The sequence below is a fragment of the Hemiscyllium ocellatum genome, chromosome 6, assembly GCF_020745735.1.
Source record: "Hemiscyllium ocellatum isolate sHemOce1 chromosome 6, sHemOce1.pat.X.cur, whole genome shotgun sequence".
NCBI classification, from domain to species: domain Eukaryota; kingdom Metazoa; phylum Chordata; class Chondrichthyes; order Orectolobiformes; family Hemiscylliidae; genus Hemiscyllium; species Hemiscyllium ocellatum.
In genome coordinates, this window is record NC_083406.1 from 100721595 (window position 1) to 100747563 (window position 25969).

The following is a 25969-nucleotide window of genomic DNA, read 5'->3' on the forward strand; positions in this document are numbered from 1 at the left end:
GCTGTGCGTGATAGACATTTATCACCATGAGTAATTCCTGAGCATTTTGAGTCATCAAGTAGGTTGTGTTCCGGTATGTTCACAAAAGTTGCCCAATTCGTTTAGATAGTGATCTTGTTTTGCTGTTCCCTGTAAGGAATGTTGCATTGTCTGAACAAACTTTTCTGCCAAACTATTTGTGGCTAGATGATAAGGAGCTGATTGGATATGTTGAATTCCGTTCTGCTTTAGATAATCCATAAGCTCATGTGATATAAACTGTGAGCAATTATCACTGACAGGTTCTTCCACATAACCAAGCCTCAGAACGATCTTCCCCCGTTTTTCGATGTTTTTCTGTGAAGATGTCATCTTCATCATGGCAAGCCAGCCTATAGTGTCAACCACTACGAAAACCATTTGCCCTTCAAACGACCTGGCATAGTTTATATAGATTCTTTGCCATGGGGCTTTCTGGCTATTCCCATGAGTGTAATATATAAATCTCTGTTTAGACCCCACTTGGAGTACTGAGAGCAGATCTCATTGCCATACCTTAGGAAGTTTTCATGGTATTAAAAGGAAAAGATAGAGTAGACAAAGATAAAAACTCTTTGCACTAGTTGGAGATCCTAGAACTAGGGGAACAGCCTAAGATTTAGGGCTAGGTTGTATGGGAGGGGTGTTAGGGAGCATTTCTGCACATAAAGGATGGTAGAGGTTTGGAACTGTGTTGCACAAATGACAGTTGACGGTAGATCAATTATTAGTTTTAAATCTGAGGTAGGTAAATGTTTAAGTTGTGAAGGGATCTGACCCAAGACAGGTATATGCAGTTAGGCCACAGATAAATCACAATCTCGTTAGCTGGTGAACAGGCTTGATGAGCTGAATGGTCTTCTCCTGTGCCATATGACACTAATGGAGGTAGGTTGCAAACTTGCCAAAGCTGCACAAATGCTTGCCATCTTCTTATTTTCAAAGTCAAGCACTGGTTCTCTCTTCCTTTCTGTGAATGCCACAGTAACTTTCGTGTAGTTAATTTAACACATTGCCTTAACTGTGGTGGAAGAAAAGACCTCATTCCCCACAGGAGATATCCTGCTTGTACGGTTAGTTCTAGTTTCTGTATGACTTATGACTTCATTTCTGGAATTGTTCCTGTGATCCTGCCATAAAGTACCATGTCTGTCACTTTTTGATCGTAGTGGATAATTTGTAGTGTACTTATTAACTTATCCTGCCATTACTGGAGTGTTCTCTACTTGTTCAAGTAAAGAACAGTCTACATGAGGACTGGTTGTTGTCACCTCATTTGACAAAGGTAATCTGGACAGCCCAGCAGCTTTTTCATGCAAGTTGGATTGCCGATACTTAATTCTGTAAGTGTGATCTAATAGCAACAATGCCCACTCTGCATACGGCTGGCTGCTAGAAAGGATGTCCATGTATGAGGCCAGAGCATTGTAGTCAATGGTCTGTGGTCTGTTAATAGGGTAAATTCCTGATCATGCATGTATAGGTGAAATCAACTAATGCCAATCATTCCTAGAGCTTCTTTCTTTATCTGCGCAAAGTTGTTTCTGTTTTTTTAACAATTTTGATGCAAAAGCTATTGGCTTCTTGTCACCAGTTGGAAATGACTCCCCTCCCCCACCCCCTTTGCATTTCCAAACAGTGATATATTGATCGTATGTTGTATGTCAGTTGTACCGGTAACTTTGGGTCAAAATGGGTCAGGATTTCTGACTTTAAGAAAGCCTCTGGCTTGTGTAAAGGCTCTTTTGCATTGGTCTTCCGATTTACAATTCTTGTTTTGCCATAATAAATTGTGCAACAGCTTTGAGAGTATTTGCAAGATTTGGGGAAAAACTGCCACTTTAGCATGCCCAAAAATGATTGTACTTGATTTACATTTTTTGGTGCTGGTGCCTCAGTTATGGCTTTTCCTTTTGAAGAGTGACTTGTGTAGTCTCTTAGCATCAATGACATGGTCGAAATATTTGATGGAAGATTTTAACCAACCATATTGGTCTTTCCTCACCCTTAGGCTATAATCTTCAAGTCTCTGCTGTGTAGCATCTAAATTGTAAAGATGCTCCTTTTAGTTTCCCCTGTGAATAAAATATCATTTAGATAGCACTGGACTCTTTCCAAACCACTTAAGATTTGATCTATGGCATTTTGGAATAACTCAGATGTACATATAATTCCAAATGGCAGACTCTTATAATTGAATAATCTTTTATGTTACAGTCGTTACATATTTCTGTGATTTATGATCTGTATTGATCTGGAGGTAGGCTTGACTGTGGCCAGTTTTATTGAAAAGCTGATCTCCAGGTAATCCAGCAAATAGATAATCAATTAAAGACAAAAGATACTACTTAGCTCCCCATATTGAATTAATGGTGACCTTAAAATCACTGTGGATACATACAGATGCATCTTTCCTCATTACTAGGGTGATAAGTGTGGCCCAGTCACTCAAATTTACAGGTTCAAGAACTCTTGTCTTGGCCAACCTTTCTAATTCTGGCTTGATCTTTAGTCTGATTTTACAAGACACTAATTTTAGCCTTGCAATATTTTGCTTGATTCTTATCCTTTATTTTCATTTTACAAAGTTCTTTTCTATGTTTCCAGATCCCCATTGAAACCAGTGGCATGTTTTGTTTAGAATTTGTGACACAGTATCAGAATCTGACAAGATTCTGTCCAACCATGTTCTTTCCAATAAAATTTCCTTTGGTAATATGCAAAGATAAATCTGCAGACTGACTATTACTGAACATTCACATTTGGACAACCACTTAAAGACACCACTTCATTTGTGTAAATTCTTTGTACAATCTTTGAGGGTTGCAGCCAGTGTGACTCAACTGCTGCTGACACACAGAGGTATCAAAAACACTGCTACTCGTTTTTACTGGTTTGCTATTCAGTACAAGAGTGACAAGAGTATTGACTGGTGTTGCCAACAATGGCCAATATGTTTAGTAACAGCTCTTCTTCAGACTGTCTGGGCTTTTTTCATGCCCTTTTTGCACCTTGTAGACTTCTTTCTATTCTTCAGTTATGTTCTTTTGCTGTATGTTATTCATGTTTCTTCCACCAACACCTCCCTTCGTTGTGCCCTTTTTTTTGTCACAGTTTCTGCATGCAGTGTTTTCATAACGGCAATTTGCTGGATTGTTGGTCGGTTCGCCGAGCCGGTTGATTTTTTTTTTTCTCTTTGGGCAACATGTACTCTCCCTACTGGATGATACCTTCAGTGCTATGCAACCTCAGGATGAAGCGCTGTTGTGATATGCTGCGTGACCCATTTTTCATAGCAGTGGCATTTTGAGAGTGTGATGGTGCATATTTGTTATCCGCCATTTTGTGAACTGTTATGTTCAAGCTGAGCTGTTGAGCTTCCTTGGCTGCTAGTTCCATCAAGACTGCAATTTCCAATACTATCTTTAAGTCTATTTTTTTTCTGTCAGTACTGTCTCCTGGATGGCTTGATATCTTCACACCAGTCTGTCCCTGATAGCATCATTCAAGTTATTTCCAAATGTACATAATACTGCTAACTTTTATTTTAAATTGCTACAAAGTAGGGGTAAGTTCACAAACATGCTGGTTGTATTTGTGGAATCTGAATCTTTCAATAATTACTAGTGTTTTTGGGGGAAAGATGGTTCTATAGGATCCTGACTGTTTCTTCTTAAGTTTTGGAATCCAGCTCTCTAGCTGTACCAGACTCCTTTGGAGTGTAAAAGATCACTCCTATCCTCTCCAAAAGTACTCAAGAACTCGGAATGCCTATACCTGTTTCAATTTTGTTAGCTTGAACAAAATGGTGAATCATTCCAGTCCCACGGTGCTAAGATTTCACACCATTTTAACATTTTTTTTTAAATGGGAAGGGCCTTAGTAGCAATGTATCTCTCAAAGTTTAGCACTACCGTGCTTCTTTCAATTTAAAACAAGGTATCCCTCAGGCTGCCTGTTTCTTTCAGAGTCTACACATAGTTCAAGATCTTTCCCTCCATGTAAGATACACATTACTCAGTGTTCCTTCAGAGTAGAGCACATGACGAGCTACTTGTGCACTGTTCCTCTCTTCCCTGAAATGAACTGTTTTATTTGACTGTACCTGCTTCAGTGCAGAGATGGCAACCTTTGATTTCTTTTTGACAAATCAGTGGATTGACTCAATGGATTTCACAGCAGTTTTTGTTCTCACCACAAGTTTACTTGTGTTAAATTCTAAAAAGGACTAAAGTGTTAAAGAGGAGTTTTTTTCAGATGTCGCTCCACAGGCAGCAAGGTTAAAATAAACTGTTTTGCACCCAAACTGGCTGAAGAAATAGTCCTTATGCTGTGTGAGTGGATTCTTAAAAATGACAGCCCACCATACTTGCACCAATTCACAACATGTTCAGGCATATTCCCACTGCCACCAAAATAGAATATTAATTCTGACTCAATGAAGAATGCATTCCGGGAGTAACACCAGACATTTCTGAAAAAAAGGGGCAATCTGATGAAACTACAGCGCAGGACTACACACACAGAAAGTAGTAAAAGTAGCCTGCAATAGACAGAGCTAAGCAATCCCACACGACACAGCAAATCTAAACTCTGAAGTCCTATATCCAGCTGGGAGTGGTGGTAGATAATTAAACAACTACTGGAGAAGAGACTCCACAAGTGTCTACATCCTCAGTGATTGGGCAGTCCACCCCAGCAGTATAAAAGACCAGGCTGAAGCAGTTGCAAGCATCTTCAGCTTAATCGATTCTATTTGACAACAAGAACTGGCTAAAGCCACTGGATAATAAAGAAACCAAGGATCCAAATATTGTTCCAGCAATAAAATAAAAATAGAACTGCAGATGTTGGCGATCTTACTCCAGCAATAAGGCTGAAGATTTATGTTCCAGAACTAGCTATGTCCCTTACTAAAATGTCCAGTACAGTTATAGTGCTGGCTTCCACTTGGCAATATGGAAAATTGCCCACCATGTCCTGTATACAGAAAATAGAAAACAGGGTACTTATCATATCCATTGAAGAGCAAATTAAAGAAATGCCCAGAGACAGCCAGCAATCATGCAGAGGAGCATGTGAAAGGAGCACCTGATATAGTCAGCATTAACTTAACTGGGAGTTAGAGAGATAGCAAACCACTGGGGGAGCAGCTCGTACCACCAGACTATAAACTCATGATCGAGTCTTGAGCCCTAAGCTACATAACTGAGAGAGGAAGAGATGTACTATTCAGCTGCTCAAAACTTAACTGAGTTTGAAAGGATAGGACGAAAAGAGCGACATCACAGAAAATTTGTAATTAGTAAGAATTTTAAACTGGGTCCTGCACACAAATCAGTTCTCTGTTTTGGAACCTGGCGAGAATGCTGGTTCCTCAAAGGAACGAGGCAGAGTGAACATTGCCAAATTTCAAGTCAAGCACAAGGAAACCTTGAGTGACATGAGCGGCCTTATCATTCTGTGAACTATTTAGGTCACTACTTTGAGGAATGGGAAAAATAATTAAAAACAAACTTGTGACTTATTTGAAAATTCACAGTAGGATAAGACATTATCATAAGAATTCATTCTTCCAAATTAAACTGTTAATCTTTTCAGTTTACGAGTAATGAGCTTCTTTCACCCAAAGTAACATTGTGGATGAAGGGAAGTCAATATGTTTGTCCGTCTCTTTGTCAGTGGGTGGATGTGGAACCTGGGTGCCCACATAGTCAATCTCCTGTCTGCACCACCACCATCCCAACCTTGCAAGGTATTACCTATTTAAATAAAATACATTTAGAAGGTACCCAAAGAAAATCAAGCGTGACTTTTCATGGTCAAGCTGTAATTTGACACTGAAAGTTGAACTTGTTTAAACTGCTTTATTTTTCCTGAGTTTTAGTTAACTCAGTTGACTAGATGGCTACAGTGTCATGTAGCGGGTCCTTTTTAAATCTTTCATCTTTCATTTAAAATCCATGTCCTCTAGATTTTGACTCCTCCACCCCAGGAAAAAGACTTTGGTTATTCACTCTACCTGTTCCCCACCTGATTTAATGAACCCCTAAGATTACTCCTCAGCTTCCAATGCTCCAGGGAAAAAATGTCTCAGCCTGTTCAGTCTCTCCCTATACCTCAAACTCTCCAGTCTTGGAAGTCTCCTTGAAAATATTTTCTACACCCTCTCAGGTTTAACCACAGACTTCCAATGGAGACACGTACAGATTTCCAGTCAGGGGGCTTTCAGAAATGCAGGGCCATACTTTCATTCTGCTCCATGAGAAACTGCTAAAGCCTCTGGGAGAAAGTAAGCCGCATCCTCTTTTCACAGTAGTTAGCTGCTCTATTCTGAAAATTCAAGTTCCAGAATCATCTGTGTCAAATGGTAAATACATAGTGTTATACGAGGGTGCTAGACATTGGCTTCTAGATAAGCAGGATGCCATCTAGGGATAGGTTAGGATTTCAAGGGATTGGATGCCAGGGGTTAGGTTGCCATGTGGGTGGGCGTGGAAACCGATTGGACCGAGAGCAGGTAGAGCGGTGTCAAGTCGACAGCGGAATGGAGGAAGGGGGAATTGGGTCCTGGGGAGAGGTGGGGTGAAAGGTAGTGTGGATCTGGAGTGGGGAATGAGGGAATAAGATGCGAAGCAAGGAAAAGGGAAATTGGGTCCAGAGCAAGGCCTAGGAGTGGTCGTTCTGGAGCAGCAGGAAGGGACAAATTGTTCCAATCCAGGTGTGCAAGTGGTCAGGCGAAGGTGTAGTCAGGGTTATGTGAGGTAAGTATAGGGTCAGTTGAATAGTTACACAGGAGATAGACTATATATTTATGCCTCAAGTCTTAACTTCTCTTGAGTAAGAATTTTACTTAATTTCATCAGAACCATTACATTCTCTGATTTGAGTGGTTACTTTTGGGGGGCTATAGGTTTGGGAAATTGCCCAGTGGAATCATCAATTTCCGAGGTAATTCCTTCAGAGTCTGCTATATTGGAGATTCCACAGGACCCCAGGAGCGACTCCTATCCTGGCCAGGAATATTCAGAAAATCCAGGCCTCCAGTTATAGGGATGCTGCAAGATGGTTTTGGCGATCAGGGAATCTAAAACATTAGATGCAATCTCTGATAAGCAACCAATGGGTTAGAACTGAGATGAAGGTTAAAAATGTTATTAATCATTAGAATTTTCTACTCCTGAGGGTTGAGGATCTCCATCATCAATTACATTTGACACTGGGAAAAAATAGATTTTTGGCATCTCTGAATCAAAAGATAGAGAGAGTGGGTGAGAGCGTGGAGTTGAAGCTCAAGGTCAGCCAAGTTCAAACTGAATGGCAGAGCAGTTCTGGCAGTCTATACAACCTGCTCCTGCTTCTTATCGTTGCTGTTGCCTGGGTTTATCTTGATGTGAAGTGGTATCCCTCAAGCCTCTCTCATGGAGTGAGATGCCTGTGGACCTTCATCAGCTATTGGTAATTATCTTTATTTACATATACCTATTTTTAAAAACAAACTGGCAATAACAAGCATTTTTAAGTGCTTTTGATCATCAAATGGTGAAACTGAATTGTTAAGTAGTAGATTCTAGAGTAAGTGCAGGCTTGAATTACTGATCCTTCTCCTTGTGCTGTCAGTCTATAGTTTCTTCACATGCAAGAGGGGACATTGACTCAAATTCACTGTGTAACTGTTTGTGTCTCTTCATGGATGTCTTGAGTTCCGATGGCAAAGGCATCAGAAGAAGGTTATTCGCATGCTTATGTTACAAGAAAAATAGTGTGTAAAGTTTAAGAATCTTAAGTAATAGAGTATATCAAAAGTAATGGAGAGATGCAAATAAGTCAATAATGTAGCCATCATACTGAGTATATTCTTGTAAAATATAATTACATGGAGAAAAATGTTAAGTCTTTTAAGAAATAAAAATCGGTTCAGCTCTTTGATGTCTAATATCAAACATTTTGTTTGAATTCCAGTTAAAAGCACGACGCAGTGAGTGCAACACAAAAGCTAACCATGCTAGAAATGACTATCTTCTTACACTGGCAGCTGCAAATGCACATCAAGATCGCTATTATCAGATAGATCTGGTAAACATGATGCTGGTAAGTAAATTTTGACACTTGTGTTTTTATAATTCAGATTGTGATTGTTTTCTCCTCAATAAATTAAGATCAGTAATGTTTACCCTCTCATTTCTACTTTACCTGATAACTTTTAAGGAATACTCCAGGAATAAAAATCATGTTGGATTTAGTATGTCATGTATGTATGTTTATGACATTTCTTTGTATCCACATAAGGCAAAAGACAGGTCATGCAAATCTTGAAATTGAAACTGGTTCCAAAATTTATGTTGTTTTAGACTTCCTTTCAATTATATTCTTGTTATTTTTGAATGAATTGCTTTAAATTCTTCAGTTGATAATAACATCGAAATACTTGGTTATCCACTTATTATGATTTAAGCAATTTTCAGAAAGGGGACTTACCTTACTTATTCCCAAACCAGTTGTAATAGAATTACATCATTTCTTTCTAGGAGTCGTCTTGATTTTGGGACACATCTTTAGTGTATTTATAGTAGAAATTCAGTGAAGATTGGTTCAGGTCTAATTTGAAGTCTCCCACCAAAAAAGCCTTCTGGAGTATTAAAAATTGTGTGTCCGATTGTACTACTGTAACTTCTAAATGTAATGGTTGGCTCATGTTTACCTCTTTAAATGACATTTTGGCTGCTCTGAACTCTGCTGTGTCCATCAGCTCCTCTTCAAAGTAGTCTGATTTTAAGTCCTCCAAATCAGTTTTCCTGTAAGCCTAATCTTTGAATGTACTAGTCAGCTGATCAATCTAATCAGGTTGATCAGATCTTCCTGATTCAACCAAATTTGAAGTTTAGTAGAAAGTAATCATTTAAATGTTTGCTAGTGGATTTGAAATTTGCCATTGTTTTCTCACTGTATTGCAATCAAGTCCTCAGAACATGTATAATGAAAACTAATGTTTGATTTTTTTTTTGTTAGTTCATACTGTCAATCTAATGGTTACTTACTTAACTATTCAGTTCAGTCATTGAATAAGTAAAATTTCTATGTGAATTATCTGTGCTTATTTAGTGAAAATATTATTTCTGTATGGTAACAAGCGACCAATGGCCCTTATGGCCCAGTATTGCATTCCTGTTAAATTTCTGAATTCCTGCTCCTCCTGTCCTTGACAACATTTTATCTTTGACCCCAGTTTTCCCATTCTATTTGAGACAAGACCATTTCTGTAATGTCAGAACATCAAGTTTGCCTCGAGGCTTCCATTTGCAATTAAAATTCATAATTCAGAACACCGTGCACAAGGTTGCGCGCGCACACAATTAGAAAATGTGTGCAGTGCATACAGAAGGTTTGAGTGGGGACTTGTGCAAAGGGAGAAGGTTAGCAGTTTATTGGCTGAGATGCAAATAACATCTTTGAGGCATAGTATGAAATAAAATAACATGTAACAACAGAACTTGAATGGGAGATGAGCAAATTTGTAGTGGGATTAACTTTTTAACTGGCTATAATACCATAGAACCTTAATAGATAATGAGGGACAGACAATTGTTTTGTGCTTCGGAAATTTCTCTTCATATCTTTGGCACAGATCGGCCAAATCCACCAATGAAAGGAAAATGCTTTTTGTATCCATTTGAGGGATGTAGGCATTGCTGACTGGCCAGCATTTATTTCCTGTCCCTAGTTTTTCTTCAGAAGGTGATGGTGGTGGTGAGCTGCCTTCTTGAACCACTACAGTCCACATGTTGTAGGTTGACCAATAAAGTCCTTAGGCAATTCTAGGATTTTGACACAGCGACAATGAAAGAATGACAATTTATTTCCAATTCAAGATGGTCTCGGGCTTGGAGGGGATCTTGCAGGTGGTGTTATTTGCAGGTAACAGCTGCCCTTGTCCTCTAGTTGGAAGTAGGCATGGGTTTAGGAGGTGATGTCTACGGATCTTTGAATTTCTGTAATGCATTTTATAAATAGTACACGCTACTGCTACTGAGCATTGGTTGTGGAAAGGGTGGTTGCTTGCAGAGGTGAGTTAATCGCTGTAGTATTACTGCTCTTTGGCTTGCTCTTGTAGACACTGTTCATGTGGCAAGTCCAGTTGAACTTCTGCTTTATGGTAACGCCAAGGATGCTGTTAGTGAGGGATTCAGTGATGGTACCACCATTGAATATCAAGAAGCAATGGTTAGATGATCTCTTGTTGGAGATGGTCATTGCTTGGCCTATGTGTGGTGCAAATGTTACTTGCCAGTTGTCAGCCCAAGCCTGGATATTGTCCATATCTTGTTGCATTTGAACATTGAGCAATCGTTGGCGAACATTTCCACTTCTGACTTTATGATGGAGGGCAGGTCATTGATGAATCAGCTGAAAATGGTTGGGCCCAGGACACTACACTGAGGAACTCTTGAGAGATGTGCTGGAGCTGGGATGACTGACCTCCAATGACATACAAACATCTTCCTGTATGTCAGGTATGACTCCAACCAGCAGAGAGTTTACCCTTTGATACTAATTGATTCCAGTTTTGCAAGGTCTCCTTGAAGCCGCACTCAGTTGAATGTGGCACTTTCCCCTCACTTCTAGAATTCAGCTCTTCTGTCCATATTTGAATCAAGGGCTGTAATGAAGCCAGGAACTGAGTGACCATGATGGTTATTGTTGAGCAGGTACTGCTGGTTAGCACTGTTGATGACTCCTACCATCACTTTACTGATGATTGAGAGTAGACTGATGCAGTGGCAATTGTCCTACTTTTGTCTTACTTTTCATGGACAGGACATACCTAAGCAATTTTCCAAATTGTTGAGCTGATGCCAGTGTTGTATCTGTACTAGACAAGCTTGGCTAATGGAGAGACAAATTTGGGAGCACATCTCCAGTACTATTGCTGGAATGTTGTTGGGACCCATAACCTTTGCAGTATCTAATGCCTCCAACCATTTCCTGATATCATGCTGAGTGAATCAAATTGACTGACTGAAGACTAGTATCTGTGATACTGGGGAATCCACTCGGTGTTTCTGGCTGAAAGTGTCTGTGACTGCTTCAACCTTTTTCTTTTCCACTGGTGTGTTGGGCTCTTCCATCATTCAAGGAGGAGGCTACATAAATGCTTAATTAATTTAAATGTCCACCACCATTCACCATATGGGATGTAGGCATCACTGGCTTGGTCGGCATTTATTACCTATCCTTAATTGTTTACAGGACAGTTAAGAGTCAGCCATATTACTGTGAGTCTAGAGTCACGTGTAGACCAGATCATGAAAAGATGGCAAATTTCCTTCCCTAAAGGACCTGATGAATTTTGACAGCAATGGTCACCATTGGGCTAGCTTTTTATTATAGATTGTCTTGAGTTCACATTCCACTGTCTCCTGACAAAGATATGGTGTTCCCTAGACGATTCGACTTGGCTTCTGGATTTCTCATTCAGCCACATTGCCAAAACTACCATCTCCCAGGTGGATTAGATAAATTAATGCTATGGACATTTAGAGTGATATTTTCTACATGAATTGTGAAACATATTCTGCTATTATAAATCATAGTTTCCTAAGATTAATGTAATGGTGGAATACAATTATTACTCTTTCTAGGTTAAGGCTTTCAGGTCTACATCCTCATTTTAGCGACATCTGCAGACTTAGAGCTAATATTTTGAAATGTTTTAAATTAATAATAATAGAGTATCACTTTTTGTTTTACCAAAGGTAGATGATTGCTTCCATCATGTTAGAATTTATAGGTAATAAATTAACAGATCTGTATGGGTATTCAAAAGAAAACTAGATTGTCATTCATTTTTCCACAGTTTGTTATATTTCCATCACTGGTACATGTTTTGTAAGATAATTTTGATTTTAAGTAGAAAAACATTTCATATCCTATATAAATAATACCAGTTTTGGCTTTGGTCATCTGCTAAACAACTTCAAACTTGTATGATCTATCTAGCAATGAACAACCCTTTGTTCTATATGTGTGTAAACATGGTTAATAATGAAGACTTGTGCAACATTTTACACAATGAGATCTCCAGTAGAAGGCAGGGTGAAACATCAGGTGTGGAAATGGTGCTATGGGACCACCTCCTAAGATATATCATTTTAGAGAGAGCATGGATGGTTAAAGGTGTCTATGGTATGTTGAACAATTGTGCAAGCAGATTTAAGGTTGGGCAAGAGATTTTTGTGACTGGGGAATGTTAGCTTGAAACAGCAGTCAGTACACACAAACATCATAAGCATGGTTTTAGTCAACTTCTGAAGCTCAGAGTATGAAGATTTTATCCTAGAAATTACTGCTTGTGTTACCAGAGTATATAGGCTAAAGCATTTATATTCCATTCCTCTTATTATGATAGCATTAATCCATTTGAGTGAAAAGAATAAATGGATGAATGTTTTTATGTCATTATTACACTGTCATTTCTAGGGTAGGATCTTCATACCTTGAGCTTCAGAAAGTTCACTGCCATCAGGTTTTTGATTTTTGTTTGTTTTGAAATCAAGAAGCAGGACTATTGAGACAGATCCTGTCTTTGGCACAGTAATTACAACACGTTGATGCAAGTTAAAACAAATATATACTTGGACTTCAATTTTTGAGGTGTGGTTTTGTGGTTCCTATGTTTAGTTGAATTTGTCCTTGTAATTGGTAACCTTTGTGTAGACCTAGCTTGAAGTACAAGAAAATATCTCAAACAAAAGTGCAAATGGAAAGTCAAAAGAAAAGAAATTGATCAATCATTTCAGCAAGTTGAAAGACGATAACAAAAGGAGCTGTCGTTGTGAAATGCGAAGATGGTGGTTTATGATTGTGTTATTTTAAAGTGAGGAAGGTATCATAAACCACCATCCTGCCTATAAATGATTGTATTATACAACCTAACAGTGAGTATGCTGCTGAACACTTGCACTACCTTTGCTTAAAGCTAGCCCAAACCATTTGACGAGATGTACTTTGACTGAAGCAGGATCCAGAACTGAGGAAAGGAGGAGAAAGTTACAGAAATATTGCAACAGGCTAGAGCATGCACATCAAGTTCTTGGATGCTGTGGTGGATGAGTTAGGCATGAGGAGTGATCTTCTCTTAATTTCAGATATGTACTGAAAAGATAGAAGGAGCTGGTAGTCCTAGCAATCCATATGAGTGGTAAATCCCTGAGTACACCTGAATATGGAGCTGAAGCTTTAATAATCTCGCATGTGGATTCAGTGAATGGATCTTGATTGCCATATCCTGTTACCTACATCCCCGTCTCTAAACACATTGCAACACACTCATTTGAATTTTCTTTTGGAGGATAAAGTGGCCCATAATTGGATACAACAGCATTTAACTGATGGGAACAGACATGGCCATATATCCTGACTTCCATGCCTGGTAATGCTGCTCAGAACAATTAGTGTTGGAGTCTTAGTGTCTCACTCCAACAATGCCCCGATGTCTAATGTTTTTTTGGTTCTCAAAAACTGACACATGTGGCCTGTCAGCAGCATGTGAGGCTGAAGTCCTGATGTGACAGTTTAGCCACTGGCTTTGGCGCTCTGTAAATTTTAAAAGGTAACTTAGAAGGAAAAACCTGTACTTAGTCACTAGGCATGTGTGGTCTGTTTGAACCAGTGCAAAAGGTTTGTGTTCATGCTAACTCCCCAGATGATGATGTCACGCCTGTAGACAGCCTGCTGTCACTGCCAGAGTACAGGGAGGAGCTCAAAGTGGGCAAATGGGTTCAGGCAGAACTTTGGTCTGGATGAACTCCATTGTACAAGTAAGGAGGTTTCTGGGCCCACCTGACAGAGGTTCCTCATGCTAACCTGTTGCTCAGTCCCGTCCATTTAGCATTCAGAAACCTTGGGTTACAAACTCCGGACTGTTGTGATACATCTGTAGCTACCCCTCAACAATTCCTCCTCCTCCCTTCAGTTCCAGTCCCTACCACTGCCAGATTACATCGTCCTTTAAGTAAAGCAATAAGCAAGCAATTTTCATTACTGTGTAAGCCCCTAAATCCTAATGAATCCGCTAAATCCTCAGTTAAAGTTGTGCTTGCTTTCCTGAACATCGCAATTTTAAATGAAACGAGGTTTAGGTTCCCTTCAAAATCAATAATGGACTTATGTTAATGCTAGAGTCAGTTGGCTTTGAACAACTTCTGTTTTGGATAAAACCAGCTGAAATACTACACTGTTCATTCCTAGCTGAAATAAATAATTTGCCAATTAATGTTATTAAATGTAAGTACCACATGTAATATTATAAAACAACATTCAACATACTGTACTTGACCAAACTCCATCTAGTGTCAGAAGTTGGTAAGTGCAGGAGCTGCTGAAGTCCCAAAATTACCTGCATTTGTCACTACGGCCACTAGATGGAGTGAACCTAAGACTTCAGTGTTGGCTCAGAATGGGAGCAATGAGCTAAGTCCACAGAATTATAGTATATAGTACAGGAGGCCATTTGTTTCAGAAAGAGCTACCCAGCTAGTCCCAATCTCCAACTTCGAGCTCCCAAGCCCTCTAAATTCATCACTTGCAAACATATTAAAAAATACAGCTCTCTTTTGAGACCTCCAATAGAATTCACCCCCACCACTCTCCCAGGTGATATATTCCAAGTCCGAATAACTTGGAGTAAAAAACAAAATTCCCCTCCTCTCACTTCTAGCTCTCTTGCTGATAGTCTTGAGATTGTGACCCTGACTTACTGATATACTAACTACTGGAAACTGAATATCCCTTTATTACCTCTCCAAAATTTGTCATATTTTGAACACCCCAATAAAGTCACTTCTTAATCTTCTCTGCTCCAAGGAGAAAAATCACAGTTTCTCTAAACTTTCCTTGCATATAAAATCCATCATTTCTGGTATTATTCAAGTAAGCCTCCTTTATGCTCTCTGCCGGGCTTTAGCAACCTTCCTTAAAGGAGTCGAGAACTGAACACGATACTCTATCACTTGTTTTTGAACTCTAAGCCACTAATTTATAAACTCAAGAAACCCATAAGCTGCATTAATACATTTTCAAGTTAACTGACCAGCATCGGAAAATTATGTACTTGAACCCCAAGGTCCCTCGTCCCGAACTCTCCTCAGAGTTATACCATTGAACATGTCTGTCCATGTTTTATCTACCAAAATGCATTACTTCACATTTCTGTGCATTGAAATTTATCTGCCAGGCGTCTGCCCATTTGGCCAACTTGTCAGTGCCCCCCTGAAGTCACTCGTGTCATTGTCATAATTCACTACTCTCCCTAGCTTAATATCATCACAAATTTAGATATTTTTTCCCTCAACACCCACCTCTAAATTGTTTATGTAAATCAGAAAAAGCAAGCGTGCCAGTACCAATCCCTGGGAAACACCACATTCAACTTGTCTCCAGTCTAAGAAATGCCCATCCATACTAACCCCTCAATTTTCTATCTCTTAGCCAACTTCTAATCCATGTTGTCAAGGAACTATCAATCCCAAACATTTCCAATTTGCTGACAAATGTGTTATGTAGCGCTGTATCAAATGCTTTTTGAAATCCAAATATATAACATCCACAGCACCACCCTCATCTGCTGCCTCTGTCACCTTATCAAAGAACTCAATTAAATTTGTCATTCCCTGCCTTTTACAGAGCCAAGTTGACTGTCTAGTATTAACTTATTTTTCTCAAAATGCATATTTATCTTATCCCACATTATGGCCTCCATCAATTTTCCCACTGTTGGGGTTAAATTGACATGTCTGCAGTTTCCTGGGTTATCCTTTGCCTCTTTCTTGAACAGTTATGTTACATCTGCAATCGTCTAGTTCTCTGGAACAAATCCTGTGTTCAAGAAGCAAAATAAAGTTCAGGGCTGAAGGTATGAACAAATGGCAGGAGCAGAGGCCAAAGTGGAGCAATGCAAGAGTGTGCCAACATCCAGGAGCCGAGGACAGCAGCAGGCAGACAGGGAATGACATTGAGAGTGGGACTGCTAGGAGTAAGATCATATGTGCAGATTAGCCATAGAGTTAATGCCAATGACTTGGTGTGAGAGTAGGTGATTGACAGCAGCCAATCCGCTTTTGTCACAGCAGGGGTCCTCTTGCAGAGCTGGTCTTTCTCTGTTTGGAAGTGGGAGCCAACTGCCTGAGAATTCTTGAGACTTTGTCATCATGCAAACTCCATCTCCACTCCTTTTGCTTAAAAAGTAATAAAATCTATCCACTGTCTTATGTACTGGAGTAAGAACTGAGATCTGGCCATGAGATCCATGATATTGTTAATTGAGCCCTGATTGGTGCCATGCCAGCTTAGATACAGGCATCATGATTTTGATAATTGCTCATTGGAGCTTTCAGAGTCTGTCAGCAGTCCATCAATCTGTACTTCAGATCACTCAGAAACCTGAAACACACCACCATCCCTAACTGGTTCAGAGTTAGGTGTATACATCCAGCACACTCCAATGCATGCAAGAACTTTGTTTCTCTTTGTGCCAATCAAAAACCAAAGTATTGTATCACCCTGTTGCAGGAATGCCCTATCTTGATCACAATCTGTCAGCAGTAAACATAATCAGTAGAGTCTCAGAGTCATACAATGCTACAATACTGAAGGGGCCCTTTGGACCATCGAATTTGCACAAAGAAAAAACCCATTACCTTTCTACACTAATGCACAGCTCCCTTCCTATCCAATTCATTGAAACCGATGTGGATTATCTTGACACAGAAGAATGTCCTCTGTGTGCTTTGTGACATTATGACCCCAGTACCAGGGAGGCGACATACCATTCTGGAGTCTCACCTGCAGCTAAAGGAAGACCTGTCTATTCTGGTAACTAACAAATCATCTCTCACCATTGTTTCTCCTTTCTCCTCCTTCCTCTTCCCTGAGCCATTCATGCTGCTACAAACGTGACTGCCTGGTTCCCTTGAGGAGCCAGCACCCTTGCCAGGTTCCAAAACGGAAAACTGGTGAGCAGGACCTCGTTTAAAACTTTTAACAGCCAATGCCTTTATACATTTTCTTTGATGACCAGTTGAACTAAGTAGAAAATTGGTGAACAGGGCCTCAATATAGTGATCTCTAGATTAGAACTGAAGTTTTAGAAGAGATGATCAAGTGTGTAGATGAGGCTCCTGCAGTTGATGTAAAGTTAAAAATCACACAACACCAGGTTATAGTCCAACAGGTTTATTTGGAAGCTCACTAGCTTTTGGAGCAATGCTCCTTCATCAGGTGATAGTGGAGGGCTCGATCGAAACACAGAATTTATAGCAAAAATTTGCAGTGTAAAGTAACTGAAATTATACATTGAAATATTGATTGTCTGTTAAGACTTTCATCTGTTAGAATACAGTCCTAACAGATGAAAGGCTTAACAGACAACCAGTTAAACCTGTTGGACTATAATCTGGTGTTGTGTGATTTTTAACTTTGTACACCCCAGTCCAACACCGGCATCTCCAAATCATGACTGCTGTTGATGTAGTTTACATGGATTTGCTGTAGTGTCAACAATGGTGACGAATCTCACCTTACCTGAGGATATCCCTGCAACTGCCTGCCAGCTCCGAGACCCCCGACTATCCACTTCTACCACTTCCCGGAATCCACAATTAAGACTGCTCAAGCAGACCCATTGTTCCTGGCTATTCCTGCCCCACAGAACTTATTTTTCTCTACTTTGACTCTATTTTGTTTTTTCACCCCTGTCCGATCCCTTCCCACTTATGTCTGTGATTCTTCTGAAGCTTTACTTCTGTTTCAAATTTTCCAGTTTGTGGGCACCAGCCATCTCTTTTTATCATGGACATGCAATCCCTTTTACAATCCATCCCCAATCAGGAAGATCTCTCAGCTCTCTACTCCTTGCTGAAATGAAGGCATCACACTTCCCCCATCTGGCTACGCTCATCCTCAGTTTAAACAACAACTTCTCCTTTTGATCATCTCATTTTCTCCAGATCAAAGGTGCAGCTATGGGTACCCCCATGGACCCCAGTTATGCCTGTCTCTTTGAAAGTTACATGGAACATTGCTTGATCCAATCTTACTCCAGCCCCCACCCACGATTTTTTTCTCCAGTATATCGAAGACATCATCGGTGCTGCCAGCCTGTCTCATTCGTTGATAAGTTTTGCTTCCAATTTCCACCCTGCCGTCTTCATCTGGTGCATCTCTGACACCTCCCTTCTCTTCCTCAACATCAGTTTCCAGTTTTGGGGATAGGCTGACCACCAATATCCACTACAAACCTCCTGACTTTCACAATTACCTGGAGAATGCATCCTGGCGTCCTACTTCCTGTACTCCATTGCATTCTTCCAATTTCTCCATCCTAGCTACATCAGTCCTGAAGAAGGGTTACACCCGAAACATCGATTTCTCCACCTCCTGATGCTGCCTGGCTTGCTGTATTCTTCCAGTTTCCTGCCAGTCTCCACCTTCCAAGTGAAGACGCAATTTACCTGCACTTCATTCAATCAAGCCTTCTCCTCTACAATGAGCAGGGGAGACGATATGCAGACTGACTGTCTGTTTTGCAGGATATCTGCATTCTGTATGTAAGAATGAGCCCAAAGGTCCAGTTATTTGCCACTTCAACACACCACTGTGTTCCCAAGCCAATATTTCTGACTAGCACCTGCTGCAGTGCTCCATTGAAGTCTAGCACAGCCTCTCGTCTTCCCTCGGGGACCCTGCAGCCGTCAGGAGTCTATATCAAATTCTCATAATTTTAGAATCTGAACACCTTCTTCCATGTCCTTTACCCACCCCAATGCCGCAAGCCCTATCAAGACATGGGCTGCTTTCAATGCAACCAACTGGAATTTCATCTACTTGTTATCCCCATTATCAGCTTTCCTGCTTCCCTGGTTTACTGTTAGCCATCCCTTTGTCTGCCTCCCTCGCCCTTGTGCTGTCCCTCGCCCTGTCGCTTGCCCTCGCGCTGTCCCTATCACTGGGCTGTGCTTCCACCTATCAACTCATTCCTTCCCACTTCCCACCTCCCACTCCCAATCCACTGTCATCAGCACAAATACCAACTTTGCCTGGTTCCTGTCGGGCCTGAAGAAGAATCACTGCCCCAAAAACTTCACTCTGCTTTCTCTCTGCAGATGCTGCCAGACCTGTTAAGTTTCTTCCGCAATTTCTGTTTTTGGTTCTGTTTTTGTTGCCTTGAATGTTCTTGCACTGCTTTTCTCGCTTGATCTTTCAAAGTAACCTTTGAACAAAGTCAGAAATAAGTGTGGCAAAAGTGAAGTCTTCACAGTTCAGTCACTGCTAATGCTTTTCCCATCAGAATTGCTGAACTTGGAAGTTCCTTGTTTACAGGAATAGGATCAGCAATATTTTCAACAAACATGAGAAACAGTAACCGACTGAGTATCAAAACAATACTTCATCCAGTTCTTCAAACATTGCAAATGAGAGCATTCCTGTTACCAAGGCTTTCCATTTACAAGCCAAGGAGCCACGATTCTTGTATTTCAATTTCAAATGGTAGTAAGTTCAAATTCAGAAATATTCCTTTCATTTACTCTCAATAAAATAAATGCAGGCCTAGCCAGTAACATCTACATCCTGTAAATGCATTTTGTAAATAAAACCTCCTGTCCTCTGCTTGTTTTTTCAATAAAAAGTTTTCCATTGAATGTAGTTTCGCTCATTCTTAATTGTCCTTGAGAAGTTAATGGTGAGCTTCCTTCTTGAATCACTACAGCCTTTGGCATGTAAGTACACCACAGTGCTGTTATGATGCTGGCAATGATGTTGAATGTCAAGGGAAGATTGTTAAATTCTCTCATGTTTGAGATGGTTATTGCCTGGCACCTAATACTACATATGTTACTTATTGTTTATAAATGCTTGCCTGGATGTTGCCCAACTGTTTAGATCAGAGTGGTGCTGGAAAAGCACAGCAGGTCAGACAGCATCTGAGGAGCAGAAAAATCCGACATTTCGGGCAAAAGCACTTCATCAGGAATAGAGACAGGAAGCCTCCAGGGTGAAGAATTAAATGGGGGAGTTGGGGCTGGGAAGAAGGTAGCAAAGAGTACAATAGGTGAATGGGGGTGGGGATGGAGGTGATAGGTCAGAGAGGGGGGTGGGGGAAGGTCTCCTTCAAATCCTCCCACTTCCTCCAGACCAAAGGGGTAGCCATGGACACCCGTATGAGGCCAGCTATGCCTCTCTCTTTGTCGGCTACGTAGAACAGTCCATCTTCCGTAGTTACACCGGCACCACTCCCCACCTCTTCCTCTGCTACATTGGTGACTGCATCAGCGCCACCTCGTGTTCCCGTGAGGAAGTTGAGCAGTTCATCAACTTCACCAACACATTCCATTCCAACCTTAAATTCACCTGGACCATCTCTGACATCTCTGGACCTCTCCATCTCCATCAATGACAACCGACTTGACACTGACATTTTTTACAAACCCACAAACTCCCACAGCGACCTGGATTACACCTCTTCCCATCCTACCTCCTGCAAAAATGCTATCCCGTGTTCCCAATTCCTCCGCCGTATCTGCTCCCAGGAGGACTAGTTCCACCACAGAACACACCAGATGGCCTCCTTCTTTAAAGACCGCAATTTCCCTTACCAAGTGGTTGAGGATGCCCTCCAACGCATTTCATCCACATCCTGCACCTCCGCCCTCAAACCCCATCCATCCACCTGTAACTAGGACAGAACCCCTTGGTTTTCACTTTCTACCCTACCAACCTCCAAACTACACATAAACTACATCATCTGCCGACATTTCTGCCACCTCCAAACGGACCCGATCACCAGGGATATACTTCCCTCCCCACCCCTTTCCGTGAAGACCGTTCCCTCCATGACTGCCTGGTCAGGTGCACGTGCCCCCAACAACCTCCCCTTCCCTCCCATCCTGGCACCTTCCCTTGCCACCACCAGAATTGCAAAACCTGTAACCACAATGAGGGTGTGATACTGACACTGAAATATAGCAAAAGAGAAAGGAAAGGTTAGTCCCTATAAGAAGGTGTTACCCGAAAGCAAATGTTAATTGGATAACATTGTTCCTCTTATTGACCAGATAAGAATAACAATATTGAATGTTGGTGAGCTCTGAACTATGACACAAGCCACTTTAATCACATTAGGGAAGAAGCATTACATGTGGTCACCTGGAACTTGTTTAAGTGAGTGTATAAAAATGCTGCTGTAACTGATCATTGGAGTTATTAACCTAGCCTTTGACTAGGCACTCTCCTCTTGTATCCAAGTAAAATAAAAGCTGCAATCTGATGGGTGTGTGTGTGTGTGTGCGTGCAGTTAAACTCTGAGCTGAGATTTTGACACAGACCAGGTAGGGAAAGCAGACTGCAATTGTGAACCAAATGGATTTTCATGACAATTGACAGCTATCTCCTCATTAGATTTTCAATTCCAGTTCTTTTTGTTGAATTTCAATTCTCCACTATCTATGATGGGATTCAAAGTCAGGTCCCCAGAATATTACCTAGATGTTTGGACAAATAGTCAATCTATCATACCACTAAGCCATTGCCTCCCTATTCAATCACCCATTCAATCGGACCTATCACTTTCATCTTTGCATCGCATTCCCAGCTATGTTCCACCCCCCCAGCCCCACCCCCTTCCCATTTATCTCTCAGCCCCTCAGCCCACAAGCCTCATTCCTGATGAAGGGCTTATGCTCAAAACGTCAATTCTCCTGCTCCTCGGATGCTGCCTGACCTGTGGTGCCTTTCCAGTACCCCACTCTCCACAAGTAAAAAATGAGGTCTGCAGATGCTGGAGATCACAGCTGCAAATGTGTTGCTGGTCAAAGCACAGCAGGCCAGGCAGCATCTCAGGAATAGAGAATTCGACGTTTCGAGCATAAGCCCTTCATCAGGAATAAGAGAGAGAGAGCCAAGCCGGCTGAGATAAAAGGTAGGGAGGAGGGACTAGGGGGAGGGGCGATGGAGGTGGGATAGGTGGAAGGAGGTCAAGGTGAGGGTGATAGGCCGGAGTGGGGTGGGGGCGGAGAGGTCAGGAAGAGGATTGCAGGTTAGGAGGGCGGTGCTGAGTTGAGGGAACCGACTGAGACAAGGTGGGGGGAGGGGAAATGAGGAAGCTGGAGAAATCTGAATTCATACCTTGTGGTTGGAGGGTTCCCAGGCGGAAGATGAGGCGCTCCTCCTCCAGCCGTCGTGTAGTTGTGTTCTGCCAGTGGAGGAGTCCAAGGACCTGCATGTCCTCGGTGGAGTGGGAGGGGGAGTTAAAGTGTTGAGCCACGGGGTGATTGGGTTGGTTGGTTCGGGCGGCCCAGAGGTGTTCTCTGAAGCGTTCCGCAAGTAAGCGGCCTGTCTCACCAATATAGAGGAGGCCACATCGGGTGCAGCGGATGCAATAGATGATGTGTGTGGAGGTACAGGTGAACTTGTGGCGGATATGGAAGGATCCCTTGGGGCCTTGGAGGGAAGTGAGTGTGGAGGTGTGGGCGCAAGTTTTACATTTCCTGCGGTTGCAGGGGAAGGTGCCGGGGGTGGAGGTTGGGTTGGTGGGGGGTGTGGATCTGACAAGGGAGTCACGAAGGGAGTGGTCCTTGCGGAACGCTGATAGGGGAGGGGAGGGAAATATATCCTTGGTGGTGGGGTCCGTTTGGAGGTGGCAGAAATGGCGGCGGATAATACGTTGTATGCGCAGGTTGGTGGGGTGGTAGGTGAGAACCAGTGGGATTCTGTCTTGGTGGCGGTTGGAGGAGCGGGGCTCAAGGGCGGAGGAGCGGGAAGTGGAGGAGATGCGGTGGAGGGCATCGTCGATCACGTCTGGGGGGAATCTGCGGTCCTTGAAGAAGGAGGCCATCTGGGTTGTGCGGTGTTGGAATTGGTCCTCCTGGGAGCAGATGCGGCGGAGACGAAGGAATTGGGAATATGGGATGGCGTTTTTACAGGGGGCAGGGTGGGAGGAGGTGTAGTCCAGGTAGCTGTGGGAGTCAGTCGGTTTATAATAGATGTCTGTGTTGAGTCGGTCGCCCGAGATAGAAATGGAAAGGTCTAGGAAGGGGAGGGAGGAGTCTGAGACAGTCCAGGTGAATTTCAGGTCGGGATGGAAGGTGTTAGTAAAGTTGATGAACTGTTCAACCTCCTCGTGGGAGCACGAGGCAGCGCCGATACAGTCATCGATGTAGCGGAGGAAAAGGTGGGGGGTGGTGCCAGTGTAGTTGCGGAAGATGGACTGTTCCACATATCCTACGAAGAGGCAGGCATAGCTGGGGCCCATGCGGGTGCCCATGGCAACTCCTTTAGTTTGGAGGAAGTGGGAGGATTGAAAAGAGAAGTTATTCAGGGTGAGGACCAGTTCAGTCAGTCGAAGGAGGGTGTCAGTGGAAGGGTACTGGTTAGTGCGGCGGGAAAGGAAGAAGCGGAGGGCTTTGAGTCCTTCGTGATGGGGGATGGAGGTGTACAGGGACTGGATGTCCATAGTGAAAATAAGGCATTGGGGACCGGGGAAGCGAAAATCCTGGAGGAGGTGGAGGGCGTGGGTGGTGTCCCGAACGTAGGTGGGGAGTTCTTGGACTAAAGGGGACAGGACCGTGTCGAGGTATTGGGAGATGAGTTCGGTGGGGCAGGAGCAGGCTGAGACAATGGGTCGGCCGGGGCAGGCAGGTTTGTGGATTTTGGGCAGGAGGTAGAAACGGGCGGTGCGGGGTTGTGGGACTATGAGGTTGGAGGCGGTGGATGGGAGATCCCCTGAGGTGATGAGGTCCTGGATGGTCTGGGAGATGATGGTTTGGTGGTGGGAGGTGGGGTCGTGGTCAAGGGGGCGATAAGAGGAGGCGTCCGCGAGCTGGCGTTTGGCTTCAGCGGTGTACAGGTCAGTGCGCCAAACTACCACCGCGCCTCCCTTGTCTGCGGGTTTGATGGTGAGGTTGGGATTGGAGCGGAGGGAGTGGAGGGCTGCACGTCTCTCCACAATGTTGTTAGGGAGGAATTCTGCAATTTTGACTTGGCATCAGTGAAGGACCCGTGATGTATTTCCAACTCAGGGTGGTGAGTGGCTTGCAAATGATTGTGTTCCCATCTATCCACTGCCCTTGTACTTCTAGGTGCAAATGTTCTTGAGACTAGAAGGTGCTGTCTAAAGATCTTGGGAAATGTCTACAGTGCATCTTGTAGATAGTACACACTGCTGTTCCTGAGGGAGTGGATGCTTGTGGATATGATGCCAATCAGGCAGACTGTTTTGTCCTGGATTCCCATTGGAGTTATTGAGGTGTACATCTGTCAAACTTCTTCAGAATTGTTGAAGCTGCACCCACCCAGGCAAGTGGAAAGTATTCCATCACACTCCTGACTTGTGCCTTGTGGATGGTAGGTTCTGGTGAGTCAAGAGATGAGTTTTCCACCACAGTATTCCTAGCCTCTGACCTGCTCCTGTAACCACTGTATTTAAGTGGCTAGTCCAGTTGAACTTCTGGCGAGTGGTAACCCAAGCATGTCAATAGTCAGGTATTCAGTGATGGTAACACCATTGAATATCAAAGAATGCTGGTTGATTGCAACTTCATCTCCAGTAAGGGACAATGTTATTTGCCACTTGTCAGCCAGTGTCTGGATATTGTCCAGATCTTTTTGCATTTGAATGTGGACTACTTCAATATTTGAGGAGTCGTGAATTGTGCTGAACATTGTGCAATCATCAGCAAACATCCCCACTTCTAGCCTTATGATGGAGAGAAGGTCATTGATAAAGCCTCTGACGATGGTTAGGTCTAGGACATTCAAGATGTCCTGGAGTTGGGATGACTGACCTCCAACAACCGCAGCCATCTTCCAGTGTGCCAGATATGGCACCAACCAGGAAAGAGTTTGCCCCTTGATACCCATTGATTCCAGTTTTTCTAGGATCTTTAATGCCACACTCAGTTGAACGCAGTCTGGGTGTCATGGGCTGTCACTATTACCTCAGCTCTGGGAATTCAGCTTTTATTTTCCATGTTTGAATCAAGGCTGTAATGAAGTCAGGAATGGGCTGGCCTTGGCAGAACTCAAACTGGGCATCACTGAGAAGGTGATTGCTGCGCAGATATTGCTTGATCGCACTGTTGATGACACCTTGTGCCTGTGCAAATATTGTTTGAATGAGACTGTTGTGACTCATTCCACAAATTTAGTAGTTTTAATTAACTCTATAAATACACTTGGCATTTAATTAAATAACCTGAGGCAGATTTTTGAACAAATTCTCCCTGCTATCTCTTATTTACATATACCTCAATCCACCCTAATCAAATGAGGAATACTCTAGTGGATTGGTGATTGTATCTGTTAATTATAATACATGCTAAAAAGGTTTCAAGTTTAGTCTGTAAATTATGCTGAGTTTGTTACTTATATCCAGGCCATGAGTAGCAGTGCCACACTTAGCTTCTGCACCACTGCCCTCTGAAGGAAAAATTGGCCTGCATCTGTATTCCTGACTTTGCAAATTACTCCTCCTGGAAAGTGGATGCCAGGTGGGGACAGGAAAGCTTTGGACTGTGATGCCTACTGCAATAAATCAGTCACTTGTTATACTCTCAACAGCTGCTTGGGTATTGTGTTGGGAGGGTGATCTTATGTTTGAACAAAGAGTTAATGTGTGCGCAAAGTGAGAAGTGGAAAAAAAACGAAATTACACTGGCTTTGTTTGATGTTACATCCTCCATTATCTTCCCTAGAATCGTTACTTTCCTTTGCTTGACAAAGTCTCTTTCCTTTTTTAACTCTTTCCTCATTAAACTGAGGAATTTTCATTCTCATTGCATTTGTCTTTTATAGATTTGCTCGCCCTTTCTAAAGTCCAGTCCAGTTGTGAGCTGGAATTCAATGCAGATGGACAAAGTCCCTATTTTGATCTCCAGTGTATAATGAGTGAAATGATTGTGAT

The 25969-nt window shown here is 42.3% G+C and overlaps 1 protein-coding gene across 5 annotated transcripts in view; it reads left to right on the plus strand.

The window, feature by feature from the left end:
• LOC132816508 (F-BAR and double SH3 domains protein 2-like) overlaps window positions 1–25969 on the plus strand; it is a 239631-nt gene that overhangs the window by 113081 nt on the left and 100581 nt on the right. For all 5 annotated transcript variants that reach the window (XM_060826190.1, XM_060826191.1, XM_060826193.1 and 2 more), the window contains exon 8: window positions 7981–8109. In XM_060826190.1, coding sequence (XP_060682173.1) covers window positions 7981–8109 — 129 coding nt within the window. The remainder of the gene's footprint in view (window positions 1–7980; window positions 8110–25969) is intronic.